Source organism: Coregonus clupeaformis, chromosome 23 (genome assembly GCF_020615455.1).
Source record: "Coregonus clupeaformis isolate EN_2021a chromosome 23, ASM2061545v1, whole genome shotgun sequence".
Lineage (NCBI taxonomy): Eukaryota > Metazoa > Chordata > Actinopteri > Salmoniformes > Salmonidae > Coregonus > Coregonus clupeaformis.
This window is the reverse complement of record NC_059214.1, coordinates 8,667,889-8,693,031: the sequence shown is the minus strand read 5'-3', so window position 1 is coordinate 8,693,031 and position 25,143 is coordinate 8,667,889. Positions and strand designations below refer to the sequence as shown.

The window sequence follows — 25,143 nt, the reverse complement described above, 5'->3', positions numbered from 1 at the left end:
AGACGGGGTATTTTTACTAGGATTAAATGTCAGGAATTGTGAAAAACTGAGTTTAAATGTATTTGGCTAAGGTGTATGTAAACTTCCGACTTCAACTGTATGGAGGATACAACCATCCCAGCTCTGCAGATTTTGCTGCGAGACAGAATAATTAGATCATTTGTTTTGGTCCTGTCCATATGTAGATTGTTTTTGGTCACAGGTCCAGGAATGACTGAAGATTGCAATATTTACCTCGAGCAAACTCTGCAGATTGCCCTACTGGGTGATTTGAAAAGTCATAGCCAATCGATAAATTATATAAAAATACATTTAGCAAAAATGTTTGTCTTTAATTTACCATCTGTAGAAACTATGAGAATAGAAAGGTTCAGAACTTTTGAGAAACATCACAGCACAGTTAAAAAATATATTGCAAATACAAATCCAATATGGATGGTGTTAAGAGGTAGATGGGAGGGTTTGAGTGGAGCTGAAGTGGGGGATTAATAAAAACAAGATAACTAATGTAAAATATACTGTGTCCGTAAAATGTATATAGGTTCAGAACTTTTGTGAAACAGCACAGTTAAAAATATATGGCAAATAGAAATCACACTGGATGGTCTTCAGAAATACAGTGGCTTGCGAAAGTATTCACCCCCCTTGGCATTTTTCCTATTTTGTTGCTTTACAACCTGGAATTAAAAGCGTCGCTCTTCAGCCAACCTGAGAGAGCTTGAGAGGGTCTGCAGAGAAGAATGTTGTGCCAAGCTTGTAGCGTCATACCCAAGAAGACTTGAGGCTGTAATCGATGCCAAAGATTCTTCAACAAAGTACTGAGTAAATGTGATATTTTCTGTTTTTTATTTTGAATAAATTAGTTATAATTTCTATGGGTATTGTGTGTAGATTGATAAGGGAAAAAACAATTTACTCAATTTTAGAATAAGGCTATAACATAACAAAATGTGGAAAAAGCAAAGGGGTCTGAATACTTTCCTAAGGCACTGTATATACAGTCGTGGTCAAAAGATTTGAGAATGACACAAATATTAATTTTCACTAAGTCTGCTGCCTCAGTTTTTATGATGGCAATTTGCATATACTCCAGAATGTTATGAAAAGTGATCAGATGAATTGCAATTAATTGCAAAGTCCCTCTTTGCCATGAAAATGAACTTAATCCCCAAAAAAACATTTCCACTGCATTTCAGCCCTGCCACAGAAGAACCAGCTGACATCATGTCAGTGATTCTCTCGTTAACACAGGTGAGAGTGTTGACGAGGACAAGGCTGGAGATCACTCTGTCATGCTGATTGAGTTAGAATAACAGACTGGAAGCTTTAAAAGGAGGGTGGTGCTTGAAATCATTGTTCTTCCTCTGTTAACCATGGTTACCTGCAAGGAAACACGTGCCGTCATCATTGCTTTGCACAAAAAGGGTTTTCACAGGCAAGGATATTGCTGCTAGTAAGATTGCACCTAAATCAACCGTTTATCGGATCATCAAGAACTTCAAGGAGAGAGGTTCAATTGTTGTGAAGAAGGCTTCAGGGCGCCCAAGAAAGTCCAGCAAGCACCAGGACCGTCTCCTAAAGTTGATTCAGCTGCGGGATCGGGGCACCACCAGTGCAGAGCTTGCTCAGGAATGGCAGCAGGCAGGTGTGAGTGCATCTGCACGCACAGTGAGGCAAAGACTTTTGGAGGATGGCCTGGTGTCAAGAAGGGCAGCGAGGAAGCCACTTCTCTCCAGGAAAAACATCAGGGACAGACTGATATTCTACAAAAGGTAAAGGAATTGGACTACTGAGGACTGGGGAAAAGTCATTTTCTCTGATTAATCCCCTTTCCGATTGTTTGGGGCATCCGTAAAGCTTGTCAGAAGAAGACAAGGTGAGCGCTACCATCAGTCCTGTGTCATGCCAACAGTAAAGCATCCTGAGACCATTCATGTGTGGGGTTTCTTCTCAGCCAAGGGAGTGGGCTCACTCACAATTTTGCCTAAGAACACAGCCATAAATAAAGAGTGGTACCAACACATCCTCCGAGAGCAACTTCTCCCAACCATCCTAGAACAGGTTGGTGATGAACAATGTATTTTCCAGCATGATGGAGCACCTTGCCATAAGGCAAAAGTGATAACTAAGTGGCTCGGGGAACAAAACATCGACATTTTGGGTCCATGGCCAGGAAACACCCCTGACTTTAATCCCATTGAGAACTTGTGGTCAATCCTCAAGAGGCGGGTGGACAAACAAAAACCCACATATTTTGACAAACTCCAAGCATGGATTATGCAAGAATGGGCTGCCATCAGTCAGGATGTGGCCCAGAAGTTAATTGACAGCATGCCAGGGCGGATTGCAGAGCTCTTGAAAAAGAAGGGTCAACACTGCAAATATTGACTCTTTGCATAAACTTAATGTAATTGTCAATAAAAGCCTTTGACACTTAAGGAATGCTTGTAATCATACTTCAGTATACCATAGTAACATCTGACAAAAATATCTAAAAACACTGAAGCAGCAAACTTTGTGAAGACCAATACTTGTGTCATTCTCAAATCTTTTGACCACGACTGTATATGTATGTATGTATGTATGTATGTATGTATGTATGTGTATGTATATACTGTATATATATATGTATATACACTGCTCAAAAAAATAAAGGGAACACTTAAACAACACAATGTAACTCCAAGTCAATCACACTTCTGTGAAATCAAACTGTCCACTTAGGAAGCAACACTGATTGACAATAAATTTCACATGCTGTTGTGCAAATGGAATAGACAACAGGTGGAAATTATTGGCAATTAGCAAGACACCCCCAATAAAGGACTGGTTTTGCAGGTGGTGACCACAGATCACTTCTCAGTTCCTATGCTTCCTGGCTGATGTTTTGGTCACTTTTGAATGCTGGCGGTGCTTTCACTCTAGTGGTAGCATGAGACGGAGTCTACAACCCACACAAGTGGCTCAGGTAGTGCAGCTCATCCAGGATGGCACATCAAAGCGAGCTGTGGCAAGAAGGTTTGCTGTGTCTGTCAGCGTAGTGTCCAGAGCATGGAGGCGCTACCAGGAGACAGGCCAGTACATCAGGAGACGTGGAGGAGGCTGTAGGAGGGCAACAACCCAGCAGCAGGACTGCTACCTCCGCCTTTGTGCAAGGATGAGCAGAAGGAGCACTGCCAGAGCCCTGCAAAATGACCTCCAGCAGGCCACAAATGTGCATGTGTCTTCTCAAACGGTCAGAAACAGACTCCATGAGGGTGGTATGAGGGCCCGACATCCACAGGTGGGGGTTGTGCTTACAGCCCAACACCGTGCAGGACGTTTGGCATTTGCCAGAGAACACCAAGATTGGCAAATTCGCCACTGGCGCCCTGTGCTCTTCACAGATGAAAGCAGGTTCACACTGAACACATGTGACAGACGTGACAGAGTCTGGAGACGCCGTGGAGAACGTTCTGCTGCCTGCAACATCCTCCAGCATGACCGGTTTGGCGGTGGGTCAGTCATGGTGTGGGGTGGCATTTCTTTGGGGGGCCGCACAGCCCTCCATGTGCTCGCCAGAGGTAGCCTGACTGCCATTAGGTACCGAGATTAGATCCTCAGACCCCTTGTGAGACCATATGCTGGTGCGGTTGGCCCTGGGTTCCTCCTAATGCAAGATGATGCTAGACCTCATGTGGCTGGAGTGTGTCAGCAGTTCCTGCAAGAGGAAGGCATTGATGCTATGGACTGGCCCGCCCGTTCCCCAGACCTGAATCCAATTGAGCACATCTGGGACATCATGTCTCGCTCCATCCACCAACGCCACGTTGCACCACAGACTATCCAGGAGTTGGCGGATGCTTTAGTCCAGGTCTGGGAGGAGATCCCTCAGGAGACCATCCGCCACCTCATCAGGAGCATGCCCAGGCGTTGTAGGGAGGTCATACAGGCACGTGGAGGCCACACACACTACTGAGCCTCATTTTGACTTGTTTTAAGGACATTACATCAAAGTTGGATCAGCCTGTAGTGTGGTTTTCCACTTTAATTTTGAGGGTGACTCCAAATCCAGACCTCCATGGGTTGATAAATTTGATTTCCATTGATCATTTTTGTGTGATTTTGTTGTCAGCACATTCAACTATGTAAAGAAAAAAGTATTTAATAAGATTATTTCATTCATTCAGATCTAGGATGTGTTATTTTAGTGTTCCCTTTATTTTTTTGAGCACATATATATATACATACAGTACCAGTCAAAAGTTTGGACACACCTACTCAGTCAAGGGTTTTTCTTAATTTTTTAGAGAATGCCAAGAGTGTGCAAAGCTGTCATCAAGGCAAAGGGTGGCCACATTGAAGAATCTGAAATATAAAATATATGTTTATTTGTTGAACACTTTTTTGGTTACTATATTATTCCATATGTGTTATTTCATATTGTTGATTTCTTCACTATTATTCTACAATGTAGAAAATAGTCAAAATAAACAAAAACCCTTGAATGAGTAGGTGTGTCCAAACTTTTGACTGGTACTGTACATATTTATACCAAAAATATATGGGGGATTGGAAATTATGCGGACAATTACATTGATGGAAGCTACAATCTAGCTGCAACATTAAAGCTGATCTACCCCGCAAAAAATAAATAAACCAAAAAAAAGACAGTGTCTGCATTCCAGAGCTTAGCCGTTGCAGACGCCTGACAGATCTTACAACGCCTGGATAGGTATTTTAAGTGTCAGCTAACCACATATGTTATAGCAATCTGCCAGTTGATGACATAGTCGATGAAGTGGCACGCAACCATTGGTTGTTGTGTCGCCTCGCCTTAGCTGTGAAACGCGGCCTGTATCTCCATGGCAAGCCCCTTATGTCATTGTCCGCATCCACTTCCTTTCATAGATTGTGCTCTTTAATCCTCTCTGTAATGTCATCTAATATATAAAGAGAAGTGTACAAGTAAACCACATGGAGCCTGCACACCATGGCAACAGGTCTTGGGAGTCATCGTTGTTGACTGTGATGACATGACTAAAATAGAATCAATTCAGATCAACAGGTGGATTAGTGGCAGAGCGTTTCAAAAAATATAGAATATTTTACTGAAGGGTGTCCATCTGTGTACTAAAAGGGACATTATGGCCTTGTCCAGAAACAACCCCTAGACTCTACTCCCTAGGCACGTGAGTAGATCTGAAAGGAATCTGCAAAATTACTTACAGTAGTTACCCAAATCTTTCTGATCAACATTGAGCAGTGCACATGGTGTAAGGGTTGTATAAGAAAAGGGCTAACATCAGTCTAACTCGTCAGGTCCTGTCAGAAATTAAAATTGGCATCAACAGGTGATTGGATCTGAAGAATTTCAATCCGTATTTAATCGCTAAAGCCCAATTTAAATTTAAAGGCAACGTTCCCGCGTTGGTGGAGACTGCATTCACGGTAAACGTATTCTATAGCGCAATCTGTAACACTTCAGCGATACAGATTGAATAGAGCCCTAAGTTGTTCAGTGTCATGCACTGAAACAGAATACATCCAAAATCCATAAATGAAAGTGAATTTGACATCCATTCACTCGTCACAAAGCCTGTGCATACCAAAATATATTTAAGGTTGTAACAGCAAACTACAAGAGTTTGGTAAACGGTTGGAGACTGGTGATGTATTGTGGGTATTATTATCTGAGGCCCTTATCCTCTGGCAAGAAGAGCAGAGGGTTCTTATAACAGCATCAGTCCACATGGGACATATTAGACAGACATACAGACACTGACTAACTGGAATTTAATCAAATCTTCTAGGCTAGTACCTACACACACACACACACACGCTCGTACGCAGATGAAGTAAGGAGTATTTTTCTAGTCAGCAGTCTCAGCTTTGAAACATACTGCCGCCTTGATAGGATTCTTGTGTTTGAGGGTTTTAAATTTTCTTCACTCAGAACAGAGCAGACCGGGTTTGTTGTCTAAGCACTAGTATTCAAATCTCTTCACAGGAGCCCAAAAAACAAAACAAAAAAGGAATTGAAGAAATCTGAATGTTTACATAAAAACTCATGACTGTAACAAGGTGAGTAGGACGGAGCCAGGCGCAGGAGGTGTGAATCAAAGAATAAGGTTTATTTGGACAATACAGCAGTCCGCAGCAATGGGTAAACCAAATACAGTGCGACTTAAATGCGTACTGGGAAAACAAAACACACGGATGAATATCCCGGCGATAAAAGTAACATAATGCTCAACACGAGCTAGTGACACCTCCACATGGAACAATGACACACAAAGACATGGGGGAGCAGAGGGAATAATTATACAGAGACTGATGAGGAGATATGTACCAGGTGTGTGTGAAAAACAAGACAAAACAAATGGAATGATGAAAAGAGGAGTGGCAGTGGCTAGAAGGCCAGTGACGACGAACGCCGAAGCCTGCCCGAACAAGGAGATGAGGCAGCTTCGGAGGGAGTCATGACAGTGCTTTCCCACCACTCTCCTCCCTCCCTCCCTCGTTCTTTCTCTTTTCCTCCGTCTCGCGTAACAGGAGGAAAATGAGGACAAACTCTCACCTTGGCGCTCATACACATTAGATGGAGCTGAGATCTAAGCAATCAGGAGTGTCTTTATTCATTTTCCTATGAATATTGGATGTATGTTTATGCAGATATCAATTCATTAGACAGCCTAAATGGAAGAATACATTAAGAGAATAGCTTATCATAGTGAGTAATGTAATGCATGCGTGGGGGAATTAAATATGCATGACAAATTGGCTTTGGAGGACATACGGCAGCCATGTCCGCTCAACCCTGCTCACCAACTCATTGAAATTCCTTTCATTATCAGTAAAACACTACAGAGAGAAATGGAAGGAGAAAGACAGAGGGAGAGAATGAGAGACTATAGATGAAGAGAAAGAGAAGAAAATGAGAGAAAGCTAACACGACTCTGGATATGACCCAGATGCAGACACAGGAGATGGCAGGTTCAATATACAGAGTCGTTTATTAAAACCACAGGAGGCAGGCAAAGGGCAGGTCGAGGACAGGCAGAGGTTCGTAACCAGGTCTGAGTCTGATAGGTACAGGGCGGCAGGCAAGCTTGGGTTCAGCGCAGGCAGAATAGGTCGGAACCGGGAGAACTAGAAAACAGGGACTAGAGAGAACAGGAGTACGGGAAAAAACACGCTGGTAGGCTTGACGAGACAAGATGAACTGGCAACAGACAAACAGAAAACTCAGGAATAAATGCACAGGGGATAACGGGGAAAATGGGCGACACCTGGAGGGGGGCGGAGACAAGCACAAGACAGGTGAAACAGATCAGGGTGTGACAAAAGCTATTGAAGAAGACCAAGTAAGAGATCACGATTTAGTCACTTTATTTACAAACTTTACCTCAATGCCATACATTATAGTGATATATATTTTTTCTCAACCCACATTTTTTTTTACTGCTAAAATGTATAAGATTAATGCGAAAGAACAACAACTCCCCAATACGTGCTCACTCTCTTTCTCTCTCTCTCTCTCTCTCTCTCTAACCAACCATGCCAGTTTTTTAAAATATATTTTCATCTAAATAATCTCCCCCCATCACAAACAAAAAAGGCACATCGATAAAAATAAACGAGTCAACAACAAACCTTAGTCAACAACAAACTTGATGTAACTAAAAGACTTGCAGGCGAAAAAGGAGAAGAAATCTCAGGTTTCCCCCGGCTTAACATGAAAACTCTTACATCTCTGAAGTATGCAGCGATCAGGATCAATAATCTCATGAACCAGACCGAAATCAATTTACAGTATTGTTTCCAGTTGGGGTTTCAAAATTCCCCAAACCCTCCACCGGGGATTTCTGATAAACCCATGAAATTTGGGAAAGTTTTCGGAATTTTCCAACCCTATTTTCAGCTAAAAGTCTAGAACTCGCAGGTGCATGCACATCCCTCATACATTATACAAGCAATTGGTAAAAATAATACATTGATATAAACATTTTCACGTATCTTTTGTCAATCTCACCCTCTCAAGCGTACAGTAAAAATAAAGAATAAGATAGTTGTTCATTGAAGAATCAGGGCTTTTTGCTGAATCATAAAACACATTAATACATCTAAAGTTGTCATCTAGCGAAGTGTTACGGCTGGTTGCAGTGTTCATGGGTTGTTGTCAAGTAGTCCTTTATCTACTGTTGTAAAGCGATGTCACATGGAGTTTGGCTGTCCAGCTAGAGGGGAAAGAGGATAGAGGTTATAACACGATACGAAATTATACTATTCAATAACACAACAACACAGCATATCACTAAATGACACGGCAAGACTCAACATAATATAACTGACACGACACAACAGACAATAGTAACAGGATCCCTGTTACTATTGGCGATACTGGTCAGGTATGACTATGGCATTTCATAAACAGCGGCAGCTAGCCTAGTGGTTAGAGCATTGGGCCAGTAACCGAAAGTTCGCTAGTTCATATCCCTGAGCTGAAAAAGGTGAAATTATGTGCCCTTGAGCAAGGCACTTAACCCTAATTGCTCCAGGGGCGCTGGACAATGGTGACCCCACTCTCAAGGGGAGTTGGGATATGCAAAAAACAAACACAGACTGGAGAACTGAGAATACACATGTAAGCACACCCCAAATTGTTATTATACAGCTTTGAATCTAGTTGGCTCACTTTTCAGCTGGTAGCCAGCTAAAGTCATACTCACTTTTGAATCGCATGTAGCAGGAGTTACAGTAGAGCTGTCGGTTACGTATTCTGACCTCAGCTCCGGCCTCCGATCCTCCCAGGTCAGACTTACAGTCGATGCACTGGAAGTTAGGGAGAGAGGGGAATGGTCAATGAGGGCTAGCCTAGATCCCTCACTCCCAGATGGGGAGAGAAGAGGACAGTCGCCCCCTGGAGGAAAGACGAGTTCCACAGACAGAGCAGCCATGGGGAGAATGCTAGACATATACCCATGGAGCCACAACCAGATAGACAGAGCCAATGAGAGACGCCTGACACTTGACTGACAGACAGAGAGACCAATGAGATTAGCATACATGTAGGGACTTTTGGAAGCTCGTTATGAATTCAGCAGCAGTGTTGGTGATAGGAAATAGTGAGGTGAAGGATTGATTAGTGGGTTTTGGCACAAATGCAGTCAGATTTCATGAAATGCTCATAAAACCATGAAAACAATGTCCCAATACTGTTTGCCATTTCTGCAGCAAGTTATAGATCATAGGGAATTTGGAAGATACTGTCTTTTTCAATTAACTAAAAAGTTAATGGAAACATTACTCCAGTCAAGTTACACTGGAAACCTTAATTAAATGGTAATCATTGGCCACATTGGAAAAGTCACCAACTATCCATCTTACAACCCAGTGGGACTTTGGACTTCTGTTTCCTTGGTTTTGTGTGTACGGTTATAAAGGATCAGACCAGATTGTGAACCATTCATGCTGTTTAGGTTAGTATCACATTAATCAGGGTCAAGTTGTCCACATTAGGACAGCCTCATTCCGTGGATCAGGTTAGTACTGAGATGACAGGTTTAGTCTTTGCTATGGACCAATCATGACCTCAATCTCCAGGTCAGGGAGGTCCGGTCTTGAACTTTGAACTCTCACCTTGAAACAGGTCAAATGATAGCAGAGTCCCAGGGACTCGATGATCATGGCGGCTCCCTTGCCCAGCACCGTGTCACAGAACGTACAGATTTTCTTGCCACTCACTGACCTGAGATTACAGAATGCAGAACACACACACACAGACTGGAGAACTGAGAATACACATGTCCACCCACACAAATATCCACCCATGCACCCGCACCCACACCCACACTGGAAAACTGAGAATACACACACACACACACACATCCAAGCGTCCGCCCTCCCATCCACCCACAGACACAGACAGAAAGACAGACACACCAGTGGAGGCTCCTCAGAGGAGGAAGGGGAGGACCATCCTACTAAGTGAATTTCTGAAAAACTAAATAGTGAAAAAAAGTTATACTTTTTTGATAAAACTATACTAAATATATTCACTTCACCAAATAACTGATTAAAACACACTGTTTTGCAATGAAGGGTTACAGTAGCCTCCACAGCACTCTCTGGAGTAGAACCATGGTGTAGCCGGAGGACAGCTATTTTCCGTCCTACTCTGGGTACATTGACTTCAACACAAAACCTAGGAGGCTCATGGTTCTCACAAGGCTCCATAGACCCACTTCAATTTGCTTACCGCCCCAATAGATCCACAGACAATGCAATCGCCATCACACTGTACACTGCCCTATCCCATCTGGACAAGAGGAATACCTATGTAAGAATGCTGTTCATTGACTATAGCTCAGCATTCAACACCATAGTACCCTCCAAACTCATCATTAAGCTCAAGGCCCTGGGTCTGAACCCTGCCCTGTGCAACTGGGTCCTGGACTTCCTGACGGGCCGCCCCCAGGTGGTGAAGGTAGGAAACAACACCTCCACTTCGCTGATCCTCAACATTGGGGCCCCACAAGGGTGCGTGCTCAGCCCACTCCTGTACTCCCTGTTCACCCATGACTGTGTGGCCAAGCACGCCTCCAACTCAATCATCAAGTTTGCAGACGACACAACAGTAGTAGGCTTGATTACCAGCAATGACGAGACAGCCTACATGGAGGAGGCGAGGGCTCTGGGAGTGTGGTGCCAGGAAAATAACCTCTCACTCAACGTCAACAAAACAAAGGAGATGATCGTGAACTTCAGGAAACAGCAGAGGGTGCACCCCCTATCCACATCAACAGGACCTCAGTGGAAAGCTTCAAGTTCCTTGGCGCAAACATCACTGAAAAACTGAAATGGTACACCCACACAGACAGTGTGGAGAAGAAGGCGCATCCTGTCGGGCTGTATCACCGCCTGGTACGGCAACTGCACCGCCCGTAACCGCAGGGCTCTCCAGAGGGTGGTGCGGCCTGCCCAACGCATTACCGGGGGGCAAACTACCCACCCTCCAGGACACTTCCGATGTCACAGGAAGGCCAAAAACATCATCAAGGACATCAACCACCCGAACCACTGCCTGTTCACCCCGCTATCATCCAGAAGGCGAGGTCAGTAAAGGTGCATCAAAGCTGGGACAGAGAGACTGAAAAATAGCTTCTATCTCAAGGCCATCAGACCGTTAAATAGCCATCACTAGCACATTAGAGGCTGCTGCCAATAGACATAGACTAGAAATCACTGGCCACTTTAAGAAATGGAACACTAGTCACTTTAATAATGTTTACATATCTTGCATTACTCATCTCATATGTATATACTGTATTCTATACTATTCTACTGTATCTTAGTCCATGCCACTCTGTCATTGCTCATCCATATATGTATATATTCTTAATTCCATTCCTTATTTAGATTTGTGTGTGTTGGGTATATGTTGTGAAATTGTTAGATATTACTTGTTAGATATTACCGCACTGTCGGAGCTAGAAGCACAAGCATTTCGCTACACCCGCAATAACATCTGCTAAACACGTGTATGTGACCAATACAAATGTATTTGATTTGATTTAGATTTACAAACTAATTATGACAAATTCCGGAGGACGTCCTCCAACCTAATCAGAGCTCTTGCAGCATGAACTGTCATGTTGTTCACCCAATCAAAGGATCAGCTAGTTAATTTTGCCTACTCGAACACCCGGCTCAAACAGATAGGAATGCTATTCATGTTAGCTAGCTAGAACTCTTCCAAGTCGAGATAAGCTTTTGGTTTTATTAATTTATTGCCACCGTGGGCCGTTGGTGTAACTGCTAAATTGCTTGCAGTACACTGCGTGATTGTAGTGGGTTTACTAAGGCGTTAGTTCTAGTTGCTATGTTGACTATGACGTTAGCTAATATGGTGTAGACGATGTAGACTGTGTGTAGCAGTTAGCGGTTATGGTATGAAGGTTTAGCTTGGAGAGGTCAAGACAGCTGTTGTGTTGTGCACTGTCCACAAGCGAAGGGAAAAGGTAAACGTAGATGCGAGAAGGAATTATACAACGAGAAAAGTGATGATGCTGCTATGAAAGTGAACTTTGAGTGTGCCGATTCTGTTGAAAAAAGTGTCTTAATTGGAAGCAAACGGAGCGGGGATAGACCTACCTGAATTTGTCCAATAGAAACTCTCGGAACGTTTTGCAACTGTTTGGATGATTACAACCTAGATCAACTAGATGCAGGCAAGGCAAGGCGGTATTGAATGTGTAACTGTCTGTCACCCTGATTACTCCAATTTGTCTCTCGACATGTGCACCTACATAATACACTTTCATTCGTAGGTTGTAGCAACCTCATGATGGGTATAGGGAAAATGTGAGTATCATGTAGTAGCCTAAACCTATCGATGTTACATTGAGCTGGGTGAATGGAATATGAATGAAAGTCATCCAATATGCTGTAATAGAAATAAGGCCATGCTCGTAAAAAAAAAGAAATCGTGGTTTCACCACTCACCACACGGACACCACGCACTGACATTTTGATGCATATCAGCATTTGTAGCTTTGGGCAAGTGTTTTTGGTGTTACCCTTAACCCCAGATCTAGAATCTGACCTTTAGCCCTAATATCTGACATTGTATCAGTCATTGGGAGCAAATCTACCTACTCAGTTTTTTGGCAAGCAGCAGTGTGCCACGTGATTGGACGTTGGATGTTTTACCTGCTACGTTGCTGTGAGAATGGGCGTGATTCGGGTTCGGGGCCAGGAGAAGGGGTGGGTGCGAGAGATGAGGGGGTTGGCTGGGACCAGGAAGATGGGTTGCTCCCCCCGGCCCCTCTGAGGGAGCTCATGGAGAGTGAGGAGGGCAGGGTGGCTGAGCCGGGACGACTTCCGGCCCCGCCGCCACTGTAGCCACCACTGCCGTAGCCACCACTGCCGTAGCCACCACCGCTGTAGGAGGATGTAGTGTTGAGACCGGAAAGGGCGGAGTGAGGCCTGCTGTAGTTGGGGATGGACGAGGTGCTTCCCGGTGTCCACGACGAGCGCCAGGAAGAGTGGGGCGCGGTGTCCAGGTTGTCCAGAGACTCGCCTCTGAAAAGTTGAACACATTAGCGGATGTTAGTGGATGTTAGCGGGTTAGCGTAAGCATCCAAATAGCCTGGATACCACAGGCCATTATGTTTCTGATTTAGCCAACTCTTTTGATAACTGCAAACAGAAAAGAGACTGGCATCCAGGCTAGAGCCCAAAACATTCAAGCCACTAAAAACAGTTACTTTTACAAAATTGTTGTTGTAAGTTATGTGTTAGCATGTTACACACAGTTATTCGAGCTATCATTATACAGCATTAAACCCCTGGCGACCCAAACTAGGTAGTTTAGTACACTGTCCATATTGGAACAGAGTAGTCACAAATTCATGGAAGGTGTGTCAGAGCTACTTGGAGTTGGTGTCAGAGTCATGTGGAGCTGTCCTAACATGAACGCCCAGGTGAATCCCAGGTAGAGTACCTTCTAATAGGGCCGGTGAGGCTGGTTTAACCGCTATCTATCATTCAACACACAGTGTACTGTACTGATCCACCAACCCCCCACCCCCAGGCCAGCGGAGCCCCAGTCAAGCCCCAGGAAGAGTACCTCCTGATGGGGCTGGCAGTGGGGTCCTTGCTGGTGGTGGTGGAGCGCTGGCGTATCCAGCTGTTGTCTGTGGACAGCTGGGTCTTCTTCTTCATCTCCTGCAGGATCTGCTGCCTCTCCAGCTCCGCCTGGGGTAGGCTCTGCTGGCCCTTACTCCACAACATCTCGCCCAGCCCACCGCTGCTAGTCACTGTGGACCAATGAGAGAAGAGAGGGAGTCAGGGGATGGACATGAGAGCCAATGAGATTGGATGGAAGTCCAGAAATAGACTGTAGACCAATGATTCATCCAGGAAACACCAATACGACCAGTGATTCATTATCATGACAGAGCCACTGGAGAGGACAGATTCATTTTCTGTATTCAGCTTCAGTGACCAATAGGACTTGATCAAGACAGATTATAAAATCTGGAAGTGTCTGTTTATATATTCATTCATGCTAAACACGATTGATCGGCTGAGCTGGTTGGTTGATTGGGTCCTGCATTGATTAGACAGGAGCGGTCAGGAACGGTCGAGGAACGGTCGAGGCTGTGAACCACACCTCTTTCTGGCTCTCTGTATCTCATGGCGTTTAGGATGTTTCTCCTCTCCAACTCCAGCTCGGACGCAGCCCGGAGACTCTGGGCCTTTTTGTCTGCTTTACGTCTCAACTCCTCCTCCAGTAACCTCTGGGCCATGCCCCCCGAGCGGCCGTACCAGCCTGGGCACAGTGTGTACAGTATTCATACTCACTGACATACAGTTAGTTACATATGTGTGCACACACAAACCTCTAGATTGGCTAAAAGTGTCTGGGTACAGCCTCTACAGATACAGATCACACTCACTGACTCCTAATGCCAAATTCACGCTGGTGCACAAGCACGCACACACACACACACACCAGCTTCCCTGCGCTAATTTGAGCAGCTAAATAATGGTTCAACTTCCACCGAAGGTCAATAAGGATGAATTAATATTGAGGACATTAATAAATCCCCACTGACCTTTAGTCTCTGGTTTCTCCACGTCGTCCAGCTCTGGTGTAGATTTCGACTTTGCCCTGCCAATCACAACAAACACATTTAGAGGCGGATAATCAATAATATTAATTCTCTCTCAAATCAATGTACACTGGAAAACACATTATTGATATACTTGGTCGACATCCCAAATTGTACCCTATTCCCTACAAAGCGCACTACATTTGACCAGGGCCGATGGGGCTCTTTGTATTTTCAAATATGTTCAGTTCAATATATTAACACATACAGTACATGAGTGGACCACAATGGAAATAAGCCTTCAGGCTTTGTTGCGTATTATCTGTGATACAACTGTTTTACTGTACAGTGCATTCGGAAAGTATTCAGACTCCTTGACGTTTTCCACATTTTGTTACGTTACAGCCTTATTCTAAAATTGAGTAAATTGTTATTTTTTCTCAATCTACACACAATACCCAATAATGACAAAGCAAAAACAGGTTTTTACAAATGTTTGCAAATTTATAAAAAATAAAAAAATGAAATATAACATTTACATTTCAGATCCTTTATTCAGTACTTTGTTAAAGCACATTTGGTAGCGATTTCAGCCTCGAGTCTTCCTGGGTTTATGCTACAAGCTTGGCACACCTGTATTTGGGGAGTTTCTCCCATTCTTCTCTGCAGATCCTCTCAAGCTCTGTCAGGTTGGATGGGGAGCGTTGCTGCACAGCTATTTTTAGGTCTCTCCAGAGATGTTCAATCGGGTTCAAGTCCGGGCTCTGGCTGGGCCACTCAAGGACATCCAGAGACTTGTCCCAAAGCCACTCCTGCATTGTCTTGGCTGTGTGCTTAGGGTCGTTGTCCTGTTGGAAGGTGAACCTTCGCCACAGTCGGAGGTCCTGAGCGCTCTGGAGGAGATTTTCATCAATGATCTCTCTGTACTTTGCTCCATTCATCTTTACCTCGATCCTGACTAGTCTCCCAGTCCCTGCTGCTGAAAAACATCCCCACAGCATGATGCTGCCACCACCATGCTTCACCGTAGGGATGGGCCAGGTTTCCTCCAGATGTGACATTTGGCCAAAGAGTTCAATCTTGGTTTCATCAGACCAGAGAATCTTGTTTCTCATGGTCTGAGAGTCTTTAGGTGCCTTTTGGCAAACTCCAAGCGGGCTGTCATGTGCCTTTTACTGAGGAGTGGCTTCCGTCTGGCCACTCTACCATAAAGGCCTGATTGGTGGTGCTGCAGAGATCGTTGTCCTTCTGGAAGGTTCTCCCATCTCCACAGAGGAACTCTAGAGCTCTGTCAGAGTGACCATCGGGTTCTTGGTCACCTCCCTGACCAAGGCCCTTCTCCCCCGATTGCTCAGTTTGGCCGGACGGCCAGCTCTAAGAAGAGTCTTGGTGATTCCAAACTTCTTCCATTTAAGAATGATGGAGGCCACTATGTTCTTGGGGACCTTAAATGCTGCAGAAATGTTTTGGTACCCTTCTCCAGATCTGTGCCTCGACACCATCCTGTCTCTACGATCAATTCCTTCGACCTCATGGCTTGGTTTTTGCTCTGACATGCACAGTCAACTGTGGGACCTTAAATAGACAGGTGTGTGCCTTCCAAATCATGTCCAATCAATTGAATTTACCACAGGTGGACTCCAATCAAGTTGTAGAAACATCTCAAGGATGATCAATGGAAACAGGATGCACCTGAGCTCAATTTCAAGTCTCATAGCAAAGGGTCTGAATACTTATATAAATAAGGTATTAAAAAATATATATATACACATTTGCTGACTTTTTTTAATTTTTTTTTATCCATTTTAGAATAAGGCTGTAACTTACTTATTTTTTGAAAAAGTCAATGGGTCTGAATACTTTCCGAATGCACTGTATGTACTGTCCGGCGAGCTGGAGCAGCCTTCTATGTACTTTTAATTGTCAAATTATTAAATCAAATCAGATAGTAAGATATACTGTGTGCTATGGCTATGGGGCGCATTATGAAACATGGAGTAAGCTGGGAGATGTGTTCTTCTGTTCAGGTCCCAAAAGTGCACTACTTTTGACCAGGGCCGGTAGGGCTCTGGTCAAAAGTAGTGCCCTGTATTGGGAATAGGGTGCCATTTGGGACACACACCAGGTTAACACATGGGGACATGGGCTGCGGTACACATTTAGTTCTGTTGGTTAAATATTGACTCTTAAAACATACTGTATTAGTTATAGGCTTAGGCATGCTTTGCGTTTGCTAGTAACAGACTATAGATTTTATGAAAGCAATTAAGTTTAGTGGAATACCTACAGTCTGATTGCAACAGAGGCAAAGTTGTGGCCATTCTAACGCATGCACACACGCATGCACTCACACCAGACCTGGGTTTCAAACACTTGAACATCATACCAAATACTTAATCTGTGCAGGTTTGAGCTTGCCTGGCTTAATAAACCAATAGAATAGTCTGAAAACTGCAAACCCAGCTCATCTGGCACTCAAGGCAGACGTAAGCAAATCCTCAAAGTATTTTAAATTATTTTTTGAGTATTTGAACCCAGATCTGATGCAAACACACACTCAACTGATGTTTAGGCTGAACCGTGGCACACACACACTGACCTGTCTGCCATGGATATCTCAGGCTGGACCTTGGCATAGCCATAGAAGTCCCCGACCCTGCCAGCAGTTTTGCGAAAGGGTTATGGGGTTACAGCAGCAGAAAGAGAATACAGACAGACAGACAGACAGACAGACAGACAGACAGACAGACAGACAGACAGACAGACAGACAGACAGACAGACAGACAGACAGACAGACAGACAGACAGACAGACAGACAGACAGAAGGAACAGATGGACAGACAGGCGGACAGACAGGACAAAACCATTAGTGGGGGTTAGAGTTGACTATACAATGTAAAGTAGACATTAGAGCAGGCAACAATTAAAGATGAATAAACTAAATGTTAATGTTTAATATACTGCAGTGAGCTGGTGTTTACAATAAGCATTTGAAGATTAAAGCACAGATTTAGCACACACAAATCTTAAAGCCTTACAAACACTTTAACGTTATTTCTGTAACGACAAAAGCGCTATAGAAGATAGATGGGCTAGAATAAAAGATATATAAGAAATGTGAATAAAACCTTGGATGTATAAGGAGGTAACTAACATAAGGCAGAGGCACTAGATCCTCAAATTTTTTTTGCAGTTGCTATATTGTTTATATCGTTGCCTTATTTTCTTTGTTCTTTTTCTCTTTTTCTTTTTAAACCTTGGTGTTTAAAACGGTATATGTAAGACAATGGTCTTTTGTTTCTGTTTGATCATTTTATTTATTAGTGCGCTTGCTTCAGCAAGACCACTACTGTTATCCGGCATAGTTCTTTTTTAATAGTGTGCTTGCTGAAAGCACACTACTGTTATTATTCACTGTTATTATCCATCAATTTACCTCTTTAACCACTCTTAACCCTTGCCTTCACCCCCCCAACCTCTCTTTATCCATCCATCAACCCAAGTACGGGTACGCAAGTACGGGTTTTTTTCGGAAAGGCCAGGGTATTTAACTCATTCAAATTCTGCTCAGCTTGAACTCTACATTTGCCAATTTATCCTCCTCCCACTGCCAGAATTTTTTTTTTTTTAGACTGCACACAAATGATATGTACCATTTCTAATTCAGGGAGGGAACTGGGTAGGATGGGAAGGGGGAATTATAGGGGAGGAAAAACGGCATTATTGCAAATCTTTATCATTGTAAAAAGCAACACTGAAAAACTGGGTGAAAATAAAAATAATTCCTGTAATGTATACTGGACCATTATCTATAAGTGACCTTGTTTGGCTACATAATCAATTTTAGATACTTTAGGATAATTTGGATATGATGTGCGAAAAATGCTAATATAGGTAATAATAATATAATAATAATATAATAATAATAATAATAATAATAATAATAATATAATAATATGCCATTTAGCAGACGCTTTTATCCAAAGCGACTTACAGTCATGCATACATTTTTTTTTGTGTATGGGTGGTCCCGGGGATCGAACCCACTACCTTGGCGTTACAAGCGCCGTGCTCTACCAGCTGAGCTACAGAGGACCACAACTTGGTACAACCACAACTAGGTACAACGACTTGCATTGGATTAGTGCCACAAATGTTAAAATGTTAGCATTTGGAAACAGTGCCAGGGAAACTAAACCAAAGCATGGATTGCTGTCATAACTCGTCCATAGACTGCTTATAGGGTAAGGAAACCATCATTTTGTAATTTGGGTGAACTAAACCTTTAAAGAAAACATTATTATTATTATTAACCATTGCTGCTGCTGCTGCTCCTGCATTTTCTCTTTCTCCCTGTGCTGTTGTTCCGCAGCCTCCTGGCGCCTACTTTCCTCCCTCTCCTCCTCCTTCCTCTGCCATCTCAGCTTCTCCTCTTCCCTCTGTCTCCTCTCCTCATCCTCCTGCTTCTCCCTGCTCTTCCGCTCCTTCTGAAGACGCAGCAGCTCTCGCTCCTCCTCCTCCTCCCTCCTCCTCTCCTCCTCCACTCTCCTCCTCTCTTCCTCCTCCTGTCTTCGCTGTGCCTCCTCCTCTTCCCTCCTCCTCCTTTCCTTCTCTTGCGCTTCCTTGTCCTCCCAGGGCGCGGTGGGCTTGCGTAGGGGGGAGAGGGGGCTGATATTTCTGCTGTCCACCTCCAGGCCTCTCGGTTCCTGAGGAACAGACAGTAAAGGGTTAAAGCCAAAGTCCTGAGTTACAACCAGAAAAGTACATTGCTATGGTGTTATGGTTCCTCACCTCTTGGTGGTGTCTGCCCCCTTCTGTCACAGCCTCCTGCTGGGCCCGACGCCACTCCTCCTCCAGCTTCTCCTGGTCACGACGGTATTTCTCCTGATCACACACACGCACACAGAGAGAGACAGGTTGCTGTACTGTATGGACACACCCACACACACACATACAGAGTTTCTCAGGAGCTTTGGTCACCGGCCCCCTACTGACAACCACTTTTAATCACAATTTGATGTAAGAGGAAAATAGTATACTCTTCTTAAACAATAGAAATAGAAAGTGTTGGTTTCATGATAAAGACAAGGAAAGTGCCTCAACTCATTCAACAACTGCCATCCCTTAATATCCCGACAAATAAAAAAATATACCACATTTTATTCTACCAAAACCTAAGAAAAGGGCAATTGGAAGACAAATGACATAACGTCCAAGATTAGCTGAAGTATACCTAACACCTGAGAATGAAAACTGAAACAATCCCAAAGTTTCACCTCCAACCGCTCAGTTTGTTTTAACAAGCTCTACATTCCAACTACGTTCCCCAGAGTAGGTGAACCTTGGTAGAAGCTTGGCAGAAAATCTATGTCTCATTAAGAAATTAGGCCGTTTGACCTGCGGGGAATACAGAGTGGAGGAATAACGAGCCTTGGCTTCTGGTCTACAGCTGCTCTGCAGGGGTCAGGTTGGACACATTTTGATCTCTCTACCTCCACACACACACACTACACTGTTACCTGTAGGATTCTCTCCTGCTCCTTTTGCCATTTCTCCTGCCTCCTGCGCTCCTCCTCCGGGTCCCAGGACCAGTGGTTAGAGGAGGGAGCGATGGAGGCAACGGGCATCTGATGGAGGAGAGGAAGAGGAGAGCAGAGAAGAGACATTGCCATTATTTCCTTTATAGGTGAACAAACTTATCCTTCAAATACACTAATTACTGCATAGTTTTTTCTCCATCTAATGCTTGAATACAAGTAACTCTTACAGTATCTTAATCACACTTAATCAACAAAGCTATTTGAGTCTCCCCAACCCTTATACATATTGTCATGCATTTTACTTGTTTTTCATTTGAATGTTTCATTGTTTATATATTAACGTGATACCCATGTACAGTATTTCAGTGTCTATGACTAAGATGAAAAGTAAAAACTTGAACTTGAACTGTTAGGTATGTTATTCCTTCAGTCAACCTTTTCAAAGTGAGCCACAGATGCTTCAGTCCACTCGAGTTATCATCATCCAATTTCAAAGATTGTTCATACAATACTCAATGACACAAAGGTTGGGGCTAGCATTTTCAATCAAGGAGTTTAATGGGGCTCAGGATCCTGCCCCTGGGGTGGTAGTTAAATAATCCATTACTATCCCACACAGTAAAGATGTCACACACAATGATGGGTCAATGCATTGCAATAACCTAAGAACATAAACACATATTTGAAACCCCAACCACTTGCTTGTAAACATTTGGTAAATATTAAATCGATTTGCTTACATCAGATATCGCAGACTCTGATCCTCCTTGAAAAAGAATAAACATAATCAAATAAATGGATCTAATGTTTATAGTCATATCTCAGTGTCACACCCTGATCTGTTTCACCTGTCTTGTGCTTGTCTCCGCCCCTCAGCAGGTGTCTCCTATTTTTTCCCCATTATCCCCTGTGTATTTATACCTGCGTTTTCTGTTTGTCTGTTGCCAGTTCGTCTTGTTTTGTCAGGTCTTACCAGCGTGTTTCCCGTTTCTCCTGTTCTCAAGTTTTTGTTTTCTAGTCTGCCTGTTCTGACCCTTAGCCTGCCTGCTGTTCTGTCCCTGATTGACTATGCCTAGGATTACGAACCTCTGCCAGCCCTCGACCTTCCCTTTGCCTGACCCTTATTCGGAGAATCAAACTATCCACCTCCTGTGTCTGCATCTGTGTCATATCCTGAGTCGTGATACAGAGTGTTATACAACATTCAGTATATGCTGCCATGAGAAGCATTGTTTCTGTATTCTAAAATACTACATCATTGCCATGTTTGTCAAGACAATTAAAAGTTTGCTAAAGCAGACGCACAGACTGACACCTAGGCTAGACATAATACATGTATTTCAATCTCACACACCTGGATGCTACACAGGCTAATAATAATAATAATAATAATAATAATAATAATAATAATATAATAATAATAATAATATAATAATAATATTGGCTACCACACAGACAGAAAGCTGACAGGCTTGTTAAAACCTCAACTCTTATCTGAGGTTGAGTGTGTGTTCAGATTTTAAAACTATTAAATGGTGTTTAAACTTTAACCAAACCCTCAGCTATAATTGGAGATTTTTAAATCAAGCCTGAAGCAAAGAAGATGTATTTTAAATTCAACTACAGTCTTGCCAATATTGTCACAAAGAGTCTATGATTTGGGCAGAATAACAGTCCCTGACTGCTGAATAGTAGGTCCCAACATACTGTTGGTGTGTTACAATGTACATCACACTAACTAGATTCAACTTATTAACATCTCATTAAAATAAAAACATTTTTAAACGGATATAACAACAAACATGCACAAGATGCAAACAGGAATAGAACACAAAAGTCAAAATAAGCACCAGTCACCAAAATGCATGTTGATATGTTGATGCATGCAGAAGCATTGGCTATTAGTAATAACACAAGGGCACCAGCACAGCAAAGCATGCAAGGTTGAGAAGGAGGGGAGCCAATGTGTGACACCTGGACATCATACCAACATACTGTACCATATGCCTGACAGCATATGACACCTGAGTTAGCTTTGTGATAGCATTACTTTCTAGGCTTATGGCTTAGTGAATAGCCCAGGGCCATAGATATACACTACCTGACCAAAAGTATATGGACACCTGCTCGTCGAACATCTCATTCCAAAATCATGGGCATTAATATGGAGTTGGTCCCCCCTGCTGCTATAACAGCCTTCACTCTTTTGGGAAGGCTTTCCAATAGATGTTGGAACGTTGCTGCGGGTACTTGGTCCATTCAGCCATAAGACAATTAGTGAGGTCAGGCACTGATGTTGGGTGATTAGGCCTGGCTCGCAGTCGGCGTTCCAATTCATCCAAAAGGTGTTTGATGGGGTTGAGGTCAGGGCTTTGTGCAGGCCAGTCAAGTTCTTCCACGCCGATCTCGACAAACCATTTCTGTATGGGCCTCGCTTTGTGCACGGGGTCATTGTCATGCTGAACAGGAAAGGGCCTTCCCCAAACTGTTGTCACAAAGTTGGAAGCACAGAATCGTCTAGAATGTCATTGTATGCTGTAGCGCTAAGATTTACCTTCACTGGAACTAACTCGCTCGAACCATGAACAGCCCCATTATTCCTCCTGCACCAAACCTTACAGTTGGCACTATGCATTCGGGCAGGTAGTGTTCTCCTGGCATCCGCCAAACCCAGATTTGTCCGTCGGACTGCCAGATGGTGAAGCATGATTCATCACTCCAGAGAACGCGTTTGCACTGCTCCAGAGTCCAATGGCGGCGAGCTTTACACCACTCCAGCCGACGCTTGGCATTGCGCATGGTGATCTTAGGCTTGTGTTTGGCTGCTCGGCCATGGAAACCCATTTCATGAAGCTCCCGACAAACAGTTATTGTGCTGGCGTTGCTTCCAGAGGCAGTTTGGAACTCAGTAGTGAGTGTTGCAACGTAAGACAAGCGCTAAGCGCTTCAGCACTCGGCGGTCCCGTTCTGTGCGCTTGTGTGGCCTACCATTTCGAGGCTGAGCCGTTGTTAATCCTAGACGTTTCCACTTCACAATAAAAGCACTTACAGTTGACCGGGGCAACTCTAGCACGGCAGAAACTGACTTGTTGGAAAGGTGGCCTCCTATTACGGTGCCACATTGAAAGTCACTGAGCTCTTCAGTAAAGCTATTCTACTGTCAATGTTTGTCTATGGAGAGTACATGGCTGTGTGCTCGATTTTATACACCTGTCAGCAATGGGTGTGGCGGAAATAGCCGAATCCACTAATTTGAAGGGTGTCCACATACTTTTGTATATACAGTATAGTGTATATCACTATCCTATATGGCTCTGGAACAGCCTAGGATTGAACATCTTTAATGTTGATTCTCAGTTACTCCTGTGTATGCAGGCTCTCAAAATGCAGGCAATCAAAAACACACAAGCAAGAAGTGAGAACCTGCATGCAGTCTGACATTACTTTTGTGACCACTTCTCTGGAGTCTAGTAGATTGGTATGTTGGTATGGCATTCTGACATGCTGTCTACCCTTTGGTGCTTCAAAGTGTTGGTGAAAACAGTACTTTTTCGTCAAGTGTTTCCCAAGCCTCTCCTGAGGGATCCTCAGACGGTTCTCAATTTGGTTTTAGCCCTGAACGAGCGCACCTGATTCAACTAATCTAGGCCTTTGTGATTAGTTGTCAGCTCAGAGCTGCAACAGAAATGTAGATATATTGCTGGTCCCATAGGAGAGGGTTGGGAGACACTGGTCTAGACTCATTGAGCTCAGACGGCATGTCAGTGTCTCAGGGAGAATCACTGCACACTCAACCCTGTTTACCACAGACATAGACCAGCACACTGACACTGGGCACTGAGAAGCCTGGGTTTGGGAGGAAAGGAGAGACCAGTGGGGTTACACTCCCTCAGTACCAGATCAGATGGAAAAAAGCAGTTGCTTCTAAGCAGCGGGCCCAACATGGATCCCTGGGGAACTCCTGAGTATTCAACTTTTTGTCTCAACCTTCCCTTAATCATGATTAGGTTAAGTCATAGTTGAGCCAAAAACCTGTATACCAGGTAGGTCCATAGGAGAACCACTGGAATAGAGAGAACGAGATGGAAGCCAAGAGCACCCAGCCTCCTGATAGTTACACAGACGATTGATAGTAACCCTTCACCAACACCAGGGCTCGATCAGGGGTGTTTTACCTTGTTCAAAAAACTCTGACCTCCGTTTTAAGTTTTTCATGGATATGGGTTCTACATGAGAGATGGAGAAATCAGAACAGGGTCAGAGAGCGTAAGAGAGTGGGAGAGAAACATTGAAGTAATAGCTTCAGTGGGTGTAGCTAGCTAGCTATCTAGTTTCAATATCAACAGTACTGCCACAGCAGCATAACATTTGATTAACACTTGATTTAGCCTACATCATCATCAATATTCTGGTTTGCTGATGTACGCAGCAGAGAGAGGCAGAAAGACAGAGAGGTAAATCACAATCAGTAAAAGAAATTGAGATAGCTAACTATCATCAACATCAATGATCAGCTGATTGCCCACCCTCTTTTCCCGATGTCAATCATGTATTTAGGAGGCACTGTAACTAGTTGGCTTACAATTTGTGATGATGAGCTGTTGCAGAAATAGGCCTATGCTAAAAAAAAGTCATTACATTTTCGCTACAGAGGCATTTGGTATGTTATTATTTTAGAGATATGAATTATGAAAGGTCTGTGCACGGCCCTGCTATCATGGCGTGGGTAACTTCTATCAAGAGCTCCATTCTCCACCACTGAAAACATAACAATTACCCTTGAGGTCTGGCCAAGTCTTTCCAAAATGCTCACACAAACACATCCTACATTACAAGTAAACAGTACATCATCATATCATCAGTACATAATTAAGCAATGAGCATTTCACCACCAAAAACACATACAGTCCCAAAGAGAGAACATTGCTTTCTCAAACTCGTTCCTGTTAATAAAGGCTAGTCATAACCGCTCTGGTTAGTATCTCTGCTCTATGCTCTTTAC

General features: G+C 43.6%; 1 protein-coding gene across 9 annotated transcripts in view; it reads right to left on the bottom strand.

Moving 5' to 3' along the window:
• Positions 1-7,354: 7,354 nt before the first annotated feature.
• The window catches only part of LOC121536602 (LIM domain only protein 7), a 45,433-nt gene continuing 27,644 nt past the window's right edge, over positions 7,355-25,143 (bottom strand). For 4 of the 9 annotated variants that reach the window (XM_041843998.2, XM_041843999.2, XM_041844000.2 and 1 more), the window contains 13 exons: positions 24,317-24,367; positions 20,882-20,907; positions 20,121-20,228; positions 19,393-19,485; positions 18,916-19,307; positions 17,200-17,256; positions 14,604-14,659; positions 14,159-14,317; positions 13,613-13,802; positions 12,694-13,065; positions 9,622-9,730; positions 8,712-8,814; positions 7,355-8,219 (listed from right to left, as the gene is read on the bottom strand). In XM_041843998.2, the coding sequence (XP_041699932.2) occupies positions 8,197-8,219; positions 8,712-8,814; positions 9,622-9,730; positions 12,694-13,065; positions 13,613-13,802; positions 14,159-14,317; positions 14,604-14,659; positions 17,200-17,256; positions 18,916-19,307; positions 19,393-19,485; positions 20,121-20,228; positions 20,882-20,907; positions 24,317-24,367 (1,739 nt within the window). In that variant the 3' untranslated portion in view covers positions 7,355-8,196. Of the gene's footprint in view, positions 8,220-8,711; positions 8,815-9,621; positions 9,731-12,693; positions 13,066-13,612; positions 13,803-14,158; positions 14,318-14,603; positions 14,660-17,199; positions 17,257-18,915; positions 19,308-19,392; positions 19,486-20,120; positions 20,229-20,881; positions 20,908-23,945; positions 23,988-24,316; positions 24,368-25,143 lie in introns of all 9 variants that reach the window. The other 5 variants (XM_045206519.1, XM_045206521.1, XM_045206522.1 and 2 more) reach the window with 5 other exon arrangements.